General features: G+C 40.5%; 1 protein-coding gene across 7 annotated transcripts in view; it reads left to right on the top strand.

The window, feature by feature from the left end:
- Positions 1–5,517, top strand: part of NCOA2 (nuclear receptor coactivator 2) — a 131,624-nt gene extending 126,107 nt beyond the window's left edge. For all 7 annotated transcript variants that reach the window (XM_081951008.1, XM_081951007.1, XM_081951005.1 and 4 more), the window contains one exon: positions 1,933–5,517. In XM_081951008.1, coding sequence (XP_081807134.1) covers positions 1,933–1,944 — 12 coding nt within the window. In that variant the 3' untranslated portion in view covers positions 1,945–5,517. The remainder of the gene's footprint in view (positions 1–1,932) is intronic.
- Positions 5,518–15,584: the final 10,067 nt, after the last annotated feature.

Raw genomic sequence — 15,584 nt, 5'->3', positions numbered from 1 at the left:
TATGGTGCTGGAGAAGACTCCTGCAAGTCCCTTAGACTGCAAGGTGATCAAACCGGTCAGTCCTAGAGGAGATCAACCCGGTCTGCTTTTTAGAAAGCCAGATCCTGAAGATGAAACTCAAATACTTTGGCCACCTAAGGAGAAGGAAGGACTCACTGGAGAAGAGCCTAATGCTGGGAAAGATTGAGGGCAAAAGAAGAAGGAAATGACAGAGAATGAGGTAGCAGGATGGAGTCACCAAAGCAGTAGGCCTGAGCTTAAATGGACTCTAGAGGATGGTAGAGGACAGGAAGGCCTGGAGGAACGTTGTCCATGGGGTCGTGATGGATTGGACACGACTTCACAACTAACAACAGAGTGCCTGAAGAACTATATTTTTCGATTGTTTGTGTTATTGAAGATTCTTGAGTCCCTTTAACTGCAAAGAGATCAAATCAGTCAATCCTAAAGGAAAACAACTTGACTGTTCTTTGGAAGGACAGATATTGAAGCTGGAGCTCAAATACTCTGGCCTTTCCATGAGAAGAGAAGGCTCATGGAAAAGACCCTGATCTTGGGAAAGGTTGAGGGCAAAAGGAGAAGAGGACAACAGAGGATGGTATGGTTAGATAATGTCATTGAACATGAATTTGGGCAAACTCCTGGAGACAGTGGAAGACAAGAGGACCTAGCAGGTATGGTCAATTGGGTTGCGAAGAATTGGATAGAACTTAACAAATGAACAACAACAAAATTCCTGGATAAAAATAATCTTGGACTGTTCTTTAAGTGCAAGGTAAAGGTTCCCCTTGTTCCTGACTCTGGGGGGTAGTGCTCATCTCCGTTTCAAAGCCGAAGAGCCAGCATTGTCTGAAGACGTCTCCGTGGTCATGGACAAGGTGCACGGAACTCTCTTACCTTCCCACCAAAGATGGTTCCTATTTTTCTACTTGCATTTTGCATACTTTCAAACTGCTAGGTTGGCAGAAGCCGGGACAAGTAAAAGGAGCTCACTCCGTTACAAGGCACTAGGGATATACACTGTGTGTGTGAGAGAGAGAGAGAGAGAGAGAGAGAGAAACATGCTCAAAAGTTTGACACATATATATGCTGAAGTCCTAAATGTTTTAGGACTATCTGAAGGGCTGAACCTCCTATTAAAAATCTTTCTGATTCTTAAGATATGCTGAAAAATTATTCTATAATGATGCTGCTGCAGAAACCTATTTCTGTCCATCTTACGGAGCTCTCCTACATGACCCCTCCCCCTCCAGGCTATGAAATGCAGTTTCTTGAAAATTCAGCTTGCCTCTTATTCAGTGTTAAATAATGTTTTATTTATTTGGTTATTTATTGATTTATTTAATTTATATGGCCACCGACTCACAGAGCAATTTAAGTAGCTAACAAGGTTAAAACAAATCACAATACAAAAGCATCATTTATTTTTAAAAAATTATATAATATTGTGATCAAACCTGACACCTGTATATTCACACTACACCAGTTCAGGTCAACATGTCCTAGTGTCTAAGGGAGAACCAGGTCTTCCCGGTGTTCTTAAAGAGTGGCAGGATTGCAGCCAGATGATTTTGGGGCATGGGATGGTGTTCCACAGACAGGCAAACAAGAGAAGACACAAATCCTGGGTCCAATCAGATGATACACTTTTATTGATGGATTTTGGATAATACCAGGATTTTTGCAAAAAGGACAACATCTTTTTCATTAATTGTTTGTTTGTTGATTTTAGTATTAATTTTATGCTTCTAGGTTTTCATTCAGTCATGTATTCCATCATCGGTTGATGGTGTTTTGGAGATTGTTCCTTACTATATCTTAAGTCAGCCTAAAAAGCTCTCTGTTTTTTTCTAATTATTTGAAGTCAGCAAAAGATAAAAGTGTACGCTTAATTAATTGAATAATTATAAATGTTCTTGCTTTCTTTTACAGAAATATTGCTGACCCTGAAGATTGACTGTGTCTTCAATTGATTGGGCTCCCCATTCTGAACTACTTGCTAGTTTGAAGAGAGGCCTGTGTCTGTTTGCTTCATCTTTTCTGCCAAGCACGTCGTACTGGAGAAATGAGAATTGAGTGCTGCAAACAGAAGAGCGTCATTCTTGAGTGACATCAAACCCTTCTTGGTGGAAGAGCAGTCTCTTCTTTGACAGTCTGAAGCTAGCGTACAGACAATTGCTCAGCCTGTTCACTGCATTCACCTTAGTGCAACTTAGATCTCTCCTGCAAAGTAAATGTTGATAGCCAGTTTTCATAAAACGTGTCAGATTGAATGTATTTAAATGTATGTATTTAAGGAAAACCAACCATGATCTCATTCTGTTCTGTTTTAGATTTAGATTTTTATTTGGGCTTTTTTTTGTTTTTGTTTTCCTTAGCTACACGGTCAAGTGCAAAGGATTCAGTTTCATCTGGAAATCAATGGTTTGTATTAGGACACTTTGTGAAGTAGGGAGTAGACCAAATTATGAATTCCAGAGTGACAGATGATAAAATGAGGAGAATAGGTATATAATCTAGTGGCTAGATATGCTATTCTATTGAACAAACTTACTTGGTTTTGAATAGATTTAAGTCTATTTAAGTAATTTTAAATGGGTTAAAACATCTTCTGAGAGGGCTTTTAAAGCTTTTTTAATCACTTTGGGATAAAATCATGAGTCAGTCACAGAATTTAAGTTCACATGTTGATTTCGGCTTCCTTAAAATTAACTAATCTTAGTATCCCTGTTCTCCTGCCTTCACTTGGACTTTCTGATAGGTTAGCTAAAAGTATAATCCCCGTTATAGTCCTAGATATGTTACCTAAGTTCTAGGTTGCAGGTAAATTAGTTGCTGAATAATTTCATTTGAACAAAGGTGCATTTCTTGGTGATGGAAGTGGCAGGATTGTGGCATGATATCAGAGCCAAAGGCATCTGATTTAAACAATAAATTTTCTACTTTCCCATCTCCATATTTAGGGAAAACAATGACTTAAGCTATAGCAGATATCACTACAGAAGTAACCATCATGTGTTCAATTATTTTGAAGCAGTGTGGACTTTGAGGAAGTTTTGTAAGGTACATACAAAACAGTTTCTATGTAAACAAGCAATAATTTAAGTTGAAGATTTTAGTGTTTTAACTGTATAATTTTGTGAGGTATACATGTTGTGGAGTTGATTTCCAAATGAGGTACTTCAGTATTAAATTAGATATCTTCATAACTGTGCGTGTCTCCTGGGGAAAAATGTGTTTTGTAAAGGATTACAATGCCTTGATTAGACCTAATTTGTAAGCTTGAGACTTCTTTTTCTAAATGCAATTCTGCTCATAAGTCATTTATCTAACCTTATATGCAGCCAGTGTAGGAGCCAATTTTTGACTTTTTTTGTATGTTTATATTCTTTCGTAATAATCTTAGCAAAACTGTTGTTCAGCCGACCACTTCTGAAAGTGGTTATACTCTTACCAGCTGTGGTCTGAGTATTCTTTTAATATAAGCTGACATCAGTTTTTGAGGACTTGAAATATCAGGAAACTGATTGTTTTCGACCTCCTGTTCTTCTGTTCCACTTAATCTACATTTTCATAACTGTAACTCAAATTTTAAATGTTACTTAAAGTGCAATGCATTTTATATTTTCTGTGTCAATATTCATGTCCTTGGAAATAGAAGGCTTGTTATCTTGAAACCTGGTGTTTGCTTGCAATGAGAGTTAAAATATACAAAGGAATTGACTTACATAGAATGCTGAAAAGAACATGCTATGGAATATATAGAATGCATTTCAAATTATCTGTTTCCTGTTGAATGGCTTTCTTACCCCTTAGAAGGGAAAACTGTATTTCTCACTAGTCACCAGACTCAAAAGTTGGTTATTCAAACATCCGAGCCATCTGGTGGAAATAAACAAAATGTCAGCCCCGAGCTCTATATTATTGAGAGAATATGAATACCAATAAATAGAACAACACACACATTATCTGAAGATTAACGGAATTAAACTATTCTAAATTGGACGATAAAAATAGTTTTGAAACGGATTATTTTTCAATCATGCTTTAATAGATTAGTAGGCAAATAAATTATTTTAAATAAGACCCAATTCAAAATATATTAGCACCGTCTAGTGATAATTTCAACTGAGTATAAAATGAAGTGTTTGTATTATCAGCAATGTCCAGGGAATCGCTGATTTTTCCTTTCATTTAAATTAATTAAAGGCAGTGGTTTTAAGCATTTTCTGAGTATAATATTCACACTAGGTACAACAGTAATGATGCCAAGTCAGTTGTTTTAATTTTTTTATAAACAGTATTTCTTATTCAGTAAATAAAGTTGCTAAAGATAGTAATTGGATTTATGTTGGAACATCAGTGTTCTCTCATACAAAAGTGTGAAAAAGCAAGATGTATTAAGTCAGAAAAATAGATAATTCTACAGGGCAAAGAAGCATTCAATCATGTCCAGGTAAGCTGATAATAAACATCTTGTTCAACATTTCACTAGTTATTTCAAATATTTCTCAAACTTAAAAGATTGCCCCTCTCCCAGTCTTTATATTGGTCTGTATTAACTAAAAGCAATGCTTTTTGCCATTTATACAAAGCATTTTTAATCTGTATTTTTAAAAAAACAGAGTTCATATGGGCTTAACACATGAAAAGATGGTTCAGCTCTACTTGCAAAACCCAAAGATACACAATCAGTTTTGAAATGCAATTTAAGCCATTAATTGTTGGTGTGACTTTAAAGTTTTCTAGTATTTGTATGGTAGTATTGCTGCCTAAGAGCAAAAGCATTCTCTGCACAAAACAAAATTACTGTAGTGGCTTTGGTTTTTAATTAGATTTTTTCTCCCTGGTGTTTCTTTGTAGACTAAAACAAAATCTTTTAAGTTTCTTACTACAGGTAAAGCTATGTGCAAGAACCTCAAAATGCTAAAATCTAGCATAATGCCTTAGATCTGTTTTTAAGTCTTGTATATTCCTACATAGCTGTCTGATGTATTATATTTGTATAGTGAATTGTGTACAATTTTGGAATAAGCGCATCATCACTTAGCTTTCAGTCGTTGAGTAGAGATGATGGACACATTACTTCAAACATTGACTTTTTTTTTTTCCTTTTGGTCATTCGTGAGTTTTATTTGTACAGTTCCTCATGAAGTTACATCTGAGGTGTGTATGAGTGTGTGTATATGAAAAGATTATACAAGGGTAAAACTAAGCAATATATAAACTATGGTTCTTCAGGAGAAAGCTTACAGTGTTTTCAGGTTGTGATTTATTTTCAAGACTGAGTTAACTTTGAACATCACTTTGTTCACCTGCATTGATGTTTGTATTTCTAGTGTGAGCAGTTTATGCAAAGTTAGATATATTCAGAGAAATTTTAAATACATTTATGCAAGTTAATATTGCTTTGCTGATGCTATTTGCTTATTTGATGTTAAATAATGCTATTGTAAATAAAGAATTCAGTTATTGCATCATTTAATAAATTTTAATGCCTTCGGGTTTTACATGGTTTTAGATATAGCGATATTTCTTTTGTTGTGCCTTTTGTGTGTGTTGACAGCTGGTACCAGAATGGTTAAACAAACGTCTGTTCATAAATAGCTGAGTGGGAACCATACTGAATCCTAATCACTACCTTTGTTGCCTCCACATCTTGGCTGTAAGCAACAGCAACCAGTAATCGCATCTTGACATTGAATAGTAATGGAATGCTGTAATCTATGCCTTGGAAAGAATAAGTTACAGCTAGTTCTTGGCTTATATAACAGTTCGTTTAGTGACAGTTCAAAGTAATAGTGACACTGAAAAAAGTGATTTATGACTTTTTCGCACTTATGACCATTGTAGCATCCCTGTGGTCATGTGATTTACATTGAGATGCTTGAGAATTGACTCACATTTATGACAGTTGCAGTGTCCTGGAATCAAGCGATCCCCTTTTGTGATCTTCTCACAAGCAAAGTCAATGAGGAGATTAATTTTGCAACTGAGTTATTCATATAACAACTGCAGTAATTCACTTAACAAATGTGGCAAGAAAAGTCATAAAATAGAGCAAAACAATTTTCTCACTTAACATAAATTTGGGCTCAATTGTGGTAAGTTGAGGACTTACCTGTATAGGTGACATTTTCATAATTAACGATGTAGCCTACTAAAATAGCCTTCCCTTTCTTCCTAACCTTCTGCCTTCTTCCCTTTAACTGTTGTTTAATGCATGCAAGAAAAACCTAAAGGGTGATCAGTCTATCAACTGGACAATCGCTAGATGTGTTCAGAATATAGTTACCTGTCACGAATGTTCACGTTTGAGTTTAATTAGCATTAAAGGGCACAGTGAGTTGACCACTTTCATGGTTCCATGTCTGCCTTGTCCCAAAGAACTGAATATAAATTATATTATTGAAAAGAACTGAAGAAGCTTCTTGAACAAAAAGCAAAACATTTTCAACCATAAGCCAAAAAAAGAGAGGTTCACTTGCCTTTTGAAAAGCACCTTTGAGACATTAGTTTTTACAATAAAAAAATATACAGCACATCTTTACAACCAATAGGATATAGACATAGAATCAACAGAGTAGTTTGTGATCTACATTAGATCTCTAAATGCTCAGCAACAAATTTCTAAAGGTCTCTGAGCCAAGTAGTTCAAAAACTGCAAGTAAACTGAAAGTTTAAAAAAAAACACAACGAGCATTTCATTCCAATATTCCTTACCTATAAGATAATTTAGGTCAAGAAGTACAATGAAAAATAATGGCGCTAAAATGTTTTTTTTAAATGACTACTAGCCTTAGAATTGACATTGAAGATGTCAAAGTTACCTGCGGGATCGCGTCCTGCCCCATACATCCCTGCGACCCACTCGCTCACACAGGGAGGGGCTACTCCGGGTGCCGTCCTCTAGAGAGTGCCTGGGGACGGTGCCCAGGAGTAGGGCCTTCTCTGTGGTGGGCCCTACCCTTTGGAATGACCTCCCCCCAGACATCCGGACAACAACCGATCTTCGCTCCTTCCGTATGAAGCTGAAGACCTACCTGTTTTGTCAAGCCGGCCTGGCATAACGTTACTATCTTGCCACCCCAGGTCATTTTACAATGGGAAATTTTGTTTTTAATATTTTTGGGGTTTTAAACTTTGTAAGTATGCTTATTTATGGACTTATTTTTACCTCCTCTGCACGATTTTATGGTGCTATCTTGATTATTGCTCTGTACGTCGCCCCGAGTCCCTGTGGGGAGAGGGGGCGACTAATAAGTTCAATAAATAAATAAATAAATAAAGTGGCAGATAACTTGTCTTTTAGGACCAACCATTAATAACAAAGGAACTAGCTGTTAAAACATATACTGCAGATTAGCACTCAATAGAGCTGCCATCCATAAAGGCCTTTGAAAAAATATTTAGATGCTATGATGTGTCTCTTCTTGTAAAGATCAGAATAGTGCAAGCCATAAAGTCCCTGTGACACTGGGGAAGTGAAAGTTGGACTCTGAAGAAGCAGGGTAGGAAAAATACTGATGCTTTTAAACTTGGGTGTTGGAGAAGACTCTTGAGAATACCATGGACTTCCCCAAAAATAAACATCATCAAACAAAGCAATGCAGAGTTTATTCAAATTAAACAAATAAGCAAACTATTCTCAGCCAACAAATCAACCACTTGAATCCCAAATAACCAGGATCCAATTGCCGTACTTTGACATAGCTCTCTGGAAAAGGCTATAACGCCAATGATGGTGAAAGGAAAGAGAAGAAGGATGGAGTGACTGTCTACAACAGCAATGAATGAACTACTGGAACACTTAGAGGTCAGATCTGGGGAAAGATTGTTATGGAGAAAATCTATATAATCAATTTGACACCAACCTCATAGCATAGGAGTGTCAAACTCGTGGCGTCACATGATGTATTGGGACTCCCCCTTTCGCTAAATTGGGAGTGGGCATGGCTAGCGCATGACACATCTGGGGCGCAAGTTTGACAGCCCTGTATGGAGGCTACTCACATCAACCTTCAGATATTAATTTCTCTCTCACTACAGTCTGAATCAGACTCTTAGCAATATAAAAAACAATACAATGAAAATATTAAGATGCAAATCTTAACAGTTCCAAAATCATGCTAATTGGGAATGGTGGAAACTAAAGCCCAATTCCTAATAATAAGAGTTTTTTTTTAAATTGCCTACTATTGCATAGTGTGGATTTTCTAAAATTTAAAATAAAAGCTGGAGGCCCTGTACAATCAATAAACGGGATAACTTGATTCCCGCTTCTCTTTGGCTATGTTTACATGATAGACTGAACCACAAATCAGGCAACACTGTTTAACCAAATTTGTGTAAAACCAAACCATGTAATTATCATTAAATATGACATGAAGCAAATAAATTAATTGTTGGTAAGCATACTGCGCAAATAGCTCATAATCTGCTCAATTATGATACCACAATTTATAGTGATATCCAGGCAAATAAGCATCTGAATGGTAATCAAAATAGAAATTCACAGAGACGATTCTCTTGGAACTTCAGGTTAGTCTTCTTTCCATAACTCCTAAGCAGCAGAGACATAAAGAGGCAATTATACTTTTTAAAAATATTATATATTAAAATAGTATGATTTATAGACTAGAATCTAGATCAAGTGCTTTGCAGCATACAAAAAAAGGTTAAACTTTTTCAGTTAAACATAGAGTCAAAAATTATCCATCTTGCTTAACATTCACCTGGATCAGGCATTCGATTGCTAAGATTTGTTTATGATTCTGCTATCACCCTGGGAGATCAAAAATCTTAAGACAGGAGTAGGACTCATTTTCCCAACCCTTAAGATATTCATTGGTGATGCTATGCAGTAGCGGATTTTTTTTTAAAGTACAGCCAATCTGGAGGGCCACTTCTTGGAGAAATATGTACTAGCTAGAATTAAACCCAAAATTTCTTAAATATGAAAGAATAGAAGATTTGTCCTAAGCTAGTAATGGATCATGAGACTAGGTGTTCCACCAGATATCAAAACTGAACCCTGGCAGATCTTTGATTAAAGGAACAAGTTGGTAAACAGGACAATGTACCTGAAGTTTGACAAGTACTTTCAGAAGATTACAGTAGAGGAGATAAAAGTCAACTGAATTTCTAGAAACACAGGAACATACTTTAAGAGTTTCATGTTTCATACCATCAAGCAGTTTTACTCAGAGCAACATAAAAATGCTTGTATGAAGAGCTTGGGATCATTTGGCTGTGCTTAACTGCAACTCCAGGTCGAGACCACTTGGAGATGTCACCACCTCATCACCATCATTTAGATCAACTAACACCAACAAAAATGCAAATTATGATTTGCACATGAAGAAAAATGGCCAAGATTCATACTGAGCAACTTATTTTCCAACATTAAAATAGTCCCTTGCTCATTCGAACTGTTTCAGTTGGTTTTGTAATTTCCTTGGTACACCTGAATTTGTCAACTAACAAAATGAGGCAGTTTCTTCTTGTGATTATAAGGTCCCATATCCTCTTTCCCCCCCTTGAATATAAATTGTTACACAACCGTTAATAGTTAAGGCAAAGTTTCTCAACCTTGGCAACTTTAAGATACGTGCAGTTCAACTTCCAGAATCTCTGGGTCCTCACATCTTAAAAGTTGCCCAGGTGAGAAATACTGAGCAAGATACAAGAGTATAAGAAACAGACTGGCCTATTCCACAAAAAATTGCTGTGGGCAATTCAGGGCCAGATTTAGATGGAAAGAGGCCCTAGAATATTCCACTTATGGGGCCCTTTCACCTCCCATTTTTAAGTTTGTAAATTACATGAGAGATAATAAAATACATCATTACTGTGATATATATCAATATATTAAATGAAACATGTTGTAATTGGTACTAACCTTTATAAAAAATGTGGCACGGATAATAAATAAAAATAAAAGGCCCCTCTTGATCTTGAGGCCCTAGGCTGAAGCCTAGTTAGCCTATAGGAAAATCCGGTCCTGGTGGGCATCCACAAGTCTTAAAGTTGCCAAGTTTGAAGACCTCCGAATAAAATCATTAAGGAAAAATGATGTAGTAATTTAATAAAATATTCAACTTGTTACAGTAAGGGAAGCTTAATAATATGATGCTTTGCACTCCCCCAAAGGACTTTCCATAAAGACTCCAATAAAGTTGTTTTTGAAAGCTCCCTTTAAAAAAAATCACCTGGGGGGGGGTATATTCAGAGTGCTGGAATCAACAAACAGTATCGGACTGCAGGCAAAACACATTTGATTGCAACAAACCCTTTTACTTGTGTGCAATGTCTGTTTTACACATGAGTTACTTATATTAGCAACAGAGCCGGTTGAGTGCAGCAAGTAAGGTGCTAGAGTAGAGACGGTCCTATTGTGAGGACGAAAGCTGCACAGAGAACTTAGGGGGTGTCTCAGCCCGATCCACCTTGCAGGATTGTTGTTGAGGGGCAAAAAGGAGGTGAGAGCTGCTATTAGGCATCCTATCTGAAGTTATACAAAATAAAGGGAGGTGATAAATCAACTCCTAAATAAAGAAGTCCCCAACATCTGCTTTCTGCAAGCAAGCAACTGTCATCGTTCATCCGGAGGTATTGCAGAACAGTTCCTCAATTTCCTTAAAGTTAAAGAAGACGGATCACCGCCAGGGTAGGAAGTTAATTTTCGGAGGCTCAGGGAACCGGAATTTCCCCACGTTAAAAAACTCTCTGGCTTCCGACCGCTTCTAATATCCCCTTCCAGAGCGGATTCAGAATCGGTCTTTTTTTTTCCGGGTGGGAGCGAAAACCCAGATATTCACTCCCGATGTTCACAATCCTCCCAAACAGGCGTTTCCGCGGCACTCTCTTCCAAATCAACCACATTCAAAGAAACGGAGCAAGTCAGGGTTCCTTCCCCAGCGCGGCTATGCGGGCGGTTCGGTTTAGATGAGTGAGGCTTTCATGCAACTCAGCGGACTCAAATGTAGGGTCTTTGGGACACCTTGCGTGTGTGAACTCAATTAACGCGACCGTTAGTCATGTTGCACTGCTGAAAGGTTCTGTGAACCTAGCCATTTGACTAGGTGGCTTAGTGGCTAAGACATTGAGCTTTTCAATCAGAAAGATCGGCCGTTCCGAATCCCTAGTACAGGTCTCCTGCGTGAGCAGGGGGTTGGACTAAATGACCTCCACGGTCCCTCCCTACTATGTTACTGTTAAACCTACATAGTTCAGGCACAGTAACCAAACTGTGAGCAAGACTTCTTATGTCTTGGATATTTGCCTAGCTTCTTCAAGATTTTTCAGATAATTTCTGTCGAGTTGTGTTTCACATTACCAGCCAAAATATAAATTTACTAGTTTAGTCTGTTTTATGAACTAAATCAATTGGGTTTATTCCATAAACTGTGGTAACATAACCATGGCTTAAGGTATTGTGCGAACTGATGTAACTAGCAGTATAGATGTTGGAGGAGGACAGCACTGATTGTGTTAAATCATGAGCAACACCTGGCAACCAGATTTTCTCTCCCACAATTTGCCCTTAACCTGGTATTTCAGGTCTTGAGCCATATTTAACTGCACTCCCTTCACAGCTGCTAGGAGAAACGGGTCAGCCCTTTATTCCCAGTCCCACAGAGGGCTTGGGGGTGGGGGAAGGATCTGGAAAAGGGAGTGTTATCCAAGCTGAGTTGGAAGAGGAGGAGGCTGAAAAGAGGAAGCATAATTCGAATACCTCAAAAGATAGCTAACTTTCTCAAGTGACCTTCCAGGTGTTATGGACACAATTTAACATGTCTATGTAGATACTTTTTAAAAAATGTAGCTATTCTCTTAGTTGCTTGATTGAAAGTTTAATGGGGTGGCAGTCGTACTCTGTTTCTTAATCTATTTTCCCTGTATATTTTTAATACATTAATGTAACAAGGACTTCCTCTTTACAGCATGCCTTGTGTACAATGCTTGAGTGTAACCTGGATGTCTTTTTAAAATGCATTCTGAATATTACAATGTTTACTTGTAATATTCAGTTGAAGATCCTTGGGACAAGCTAGTGCGATGAAGCAAAAAAACAGTTCAGTGGAGTCTGCATTTGAATATATAATTATATATACATAGTGCCTATGGAAAACTTTGCAGTTTTATAATATATTCCACTGTATTTCTGTATTTGTGAAAGCTACACAGTCTGATCAAATAATGTGTATACTGAGTGAGAGTAAATGTAAAGAATTGGTGGAAAGCTATGCCCTTCATGTTAAAATTTCATTCTAAAATATAAACTTTGCCAAGAATGTTTCCAATGGGACTCGATTTCCTTCCGAACCTTTGTGCGTAAGGCACAAGGAATACAATTAAATGGGCCGATGATGATTCTTACAACTTCCCAGTTAAAGACGACAGACTTGATATCTCCCCTGCCTCCACACACTTTTTACCTTTTCAAACGGTAGCCCTTAAGTAGTCCTAGATCAAGGTTTGAATGGTCTCTAACCAGAACTCTGGGGGAAGCTCAGATTTAATGTTTCATCGACACCCCTTCCCCCACCGTCCCCCCGCGCCAATGGGGCGATCGTATCTTCCGCCCGGTTTCTCCCGCGGGATTATCTTCTCGGTGGACAGAACTCCTTCCCGCCGGTTCTTATTACTCAGCTGTGGGAAATCTGAAAAACGAGCGTTCCTCCCCGCCCACCCCCTTCCTCCCTCCCCGCGCTTCCACCCGAGAGCAACACCATAAAATCAAAAGAAAGGTGATCCAGTTGCCTAAGAAGAACCTTTTGATTTAGACGCGTCAGCGTGGGTCTTTCTCCCTTTTTCTGATTCGTTAACGGAGGGTCAATGTTAGAGGAAATTTCTGTTCTGAAGGGGGGGAATGCATTTTTTCCCCCTGGCCGGCTCATTTTTAGTTTAAAGGCGGGAGAGAAAGGCGCCTGAAATTGGTCAAGGCTTCAGCAGGGCTACTCGTCGCATCGAGACAGAAAATGGACGGTCTCATTTTGGTATCGCCAATCGTGTGAACTCCGCATGGCTCGGAGTTCATGTCGGACCAACGTGGCTTATATTTTGGGTACGAGGCGTGCACCAAGTCATTTGGGGCTTAGCCAACTACGGTTTGGGAAATGGTAACAAGCGTTAATCGAACCCGGAACTTCGGAAAGACGCAGCCTTTCTCTCCTGGATGGATTCATTCTTTTCGTTAATGCTCACTTGGTATCGATTGGAAGCGTTGCGGGGAGTGCGGCCGTGGATCCAGCTGCTTCCCCCTCCCCCTTTTCTCATGGCCAACGTTTAGTCGAGCCTTTTATACACTCCAAGAACGAAGGAGAATCTCGGAGGGACTGGTTTTGTAAGCAAAGAAGAGGTTTACAAATACAACGTAATAACATCATTTTCCACAGCGCTTGACAAGTTTTTTTTAAAAGTAATGAACAAATAGTTAGACCAGGGGTCCCCAAACTTGGCAACTTTTTAAGACTTGTGGACTCCAGCTATGCTGGCTGGAGAATTCTGGGAGTTGAAGTCCACAAGTATTAAAAGTTGCCAAGTTTGGGGACCCCTGAGTTAGACGACCAATTACAGTCCCGCTTTCACAAGAAAGCGCCAAGACGAATCCCTGGAACTCGTGGAGGAAGGACGCAACCCGGAGCGATCCATTTCGACGGAAGCACTTTTGGATATTTTCGAAATCAATCCTTTCTCTGATTTCCGACTGCTAACTCCTAAAAGGCTCTTGGTCGGGAAGGGCGGGGACTTTCTACGAAACGATTCGAGGGCCGGAAAGGGGGGAGGGGAAAACCGCGTGTCCGAGGCAAAGGACGCCCGTTAAAAACCCGCGGGGTTGCGAAGGCGGCCCCTTTTCTCCCACAATAGGAAAAAAAAAACCCAAGGTGGAAACCTCGGCTTCGCAGGTCCTTCGATTTTGTTTCAGGGGAGTCCGTAGCGCATCCTCTCAATGCAAGGGAAGTCCGAAGGAAAACGGGACCGGCTCCCAGCGCTCCCCCCTTCCACTTCGGCCCATTCGTTTAGCCCTTGCTTATACATCTCGACGCCTCGCTCGGTCTCCTCTCCGTCTCTTTTTAGGGCCCTTCGACAGGAAAATCAGACCAGCTTATTTGCGCTGCAGAACTTCTGGCGAACACTGGGTGACCACGAAGACTAGACGGGCGGCGTCTCTTTGCTGCCACGAGACGGTAGTCCGGAGTTTTGCACATAGAAAGTGGCTTGCGAGACCTTTCGAAGCTTCCGCAAGGGAAGCCGGAAGCTATAAGGCCGACTCTGCTTAGGGGGCTTAGCCTCCTCGAAACTGCGAGGTTTGGGCGCAGCGGAAGGTTCAGGAAGGAGCAGCCAGTAGCTGGCTTCCTCGGGACTGAGAAGTTAAGCAGCATCACGCCTGATGGGCCTCTCTTGGATGTGACCCCACCGATTGTAAGCTTCCCATGGGATTCATCCAGGAACTAGAGTCGCTGCAGAACGACTTTTAATTCGGGGAGGAGATTTAACTTTATACAAGGAATCGCCACACCATTCTTCACGAGAATGTATTCTTCCCCTACAGCGAGATTCGGGTTCACGGGTATCCGCAAGGGCATGGTCGAAAAACGTAAGATGGCGGCCCACGAAGTTGAGATTGAAATAACTCCATTTGTGTGCGGTTCCCATATTTCCCACCCATTCCCCCCAATGGAGCGGAAAGCCCATTGAGTAAACCAGGCATTGTTTCCAAACCAGGTTGCGTTTGACGTCGAGTCGGTCAGACTTTGGGTTAATCAGTGCCTGAAGGAAGCCACTTAGTAAGTAGGGTGGCTACAAATTTTGAGTGGGCGATTTTGTGCGAGCACAGCTTGGATCTGTTCTATGCTTCTGGCACTTGCGCCCTCCTAACTCCATCTCTTTCACCAGACTGAGTCGGTTTATGGTTCACCCTAAGAGTCTACATTATTTGTGGAAACCACGATTTACCTCGATAAGCCCGTCGGATGAAGGCAGGAGCTGGACACCTACCCTCCGCCGGCAGGTAGTTGCGGGAAACGGTGCCCTGGGACCGCAGGCCCGAGAGAAGGGCACGAGTAATAGGTGGGCCTGCGGAAGACGCGCTAGCTACCCACGCAGAACCCGCGGCTCCCTCTCGGCTGCAGCCGCTGATTATGACCGGCGAAAGAAGCACCGCGCTCTGGATAGCAAGACGAGGGAGTCGGGGTGAGCCACTGCCCTTCCTTGGGAAGGCAGCCTACAAAGCTACGCTTGGAACCTCGCCCTTCAGTCCCCACCTTCCAGAAGAGGAAAAGCATCGGCCAGAGAAGAAAGCTCCGGGCCTGCCCTGTCTAGCGGCTGCCGGCCTTCGGGGGCCACTCCGGCTGGATGAATCGGGCTGCTTAAAGTGGTCCAAAGCTGGGAGCTTGAGGGTCGGTCCGGTCCCTGCTCTCCTCCCTCGAGCGCTGCCAAAGAGCCACCCGTGTCTCTAATAGACGGCGGCGTACAGGCTCAGCTCCGCACGCGGAGGCGCTGCGTCTTTCCCGAGCCTCCGCCTTTTGTTGGTCTGGCTGCTACGGGAGGGGTTAAGCGATTCCCGAAGAAACACGAGG

This window comes from Natrix helvetica (assembly GCF_964273705.1).
Source record: "Natrix helvetica genome assembly, chromosome: 4".
NCBI lineage: Eukaryota > Metazoa > Chordata > Lepidosauria > Squamata > Natricidae > Natrix > Natrix helvetica.
Note: the sequence above shows the minus strand (reverse complement) of the source record. Positions and strands in the feature narration are given on the sequence as shown.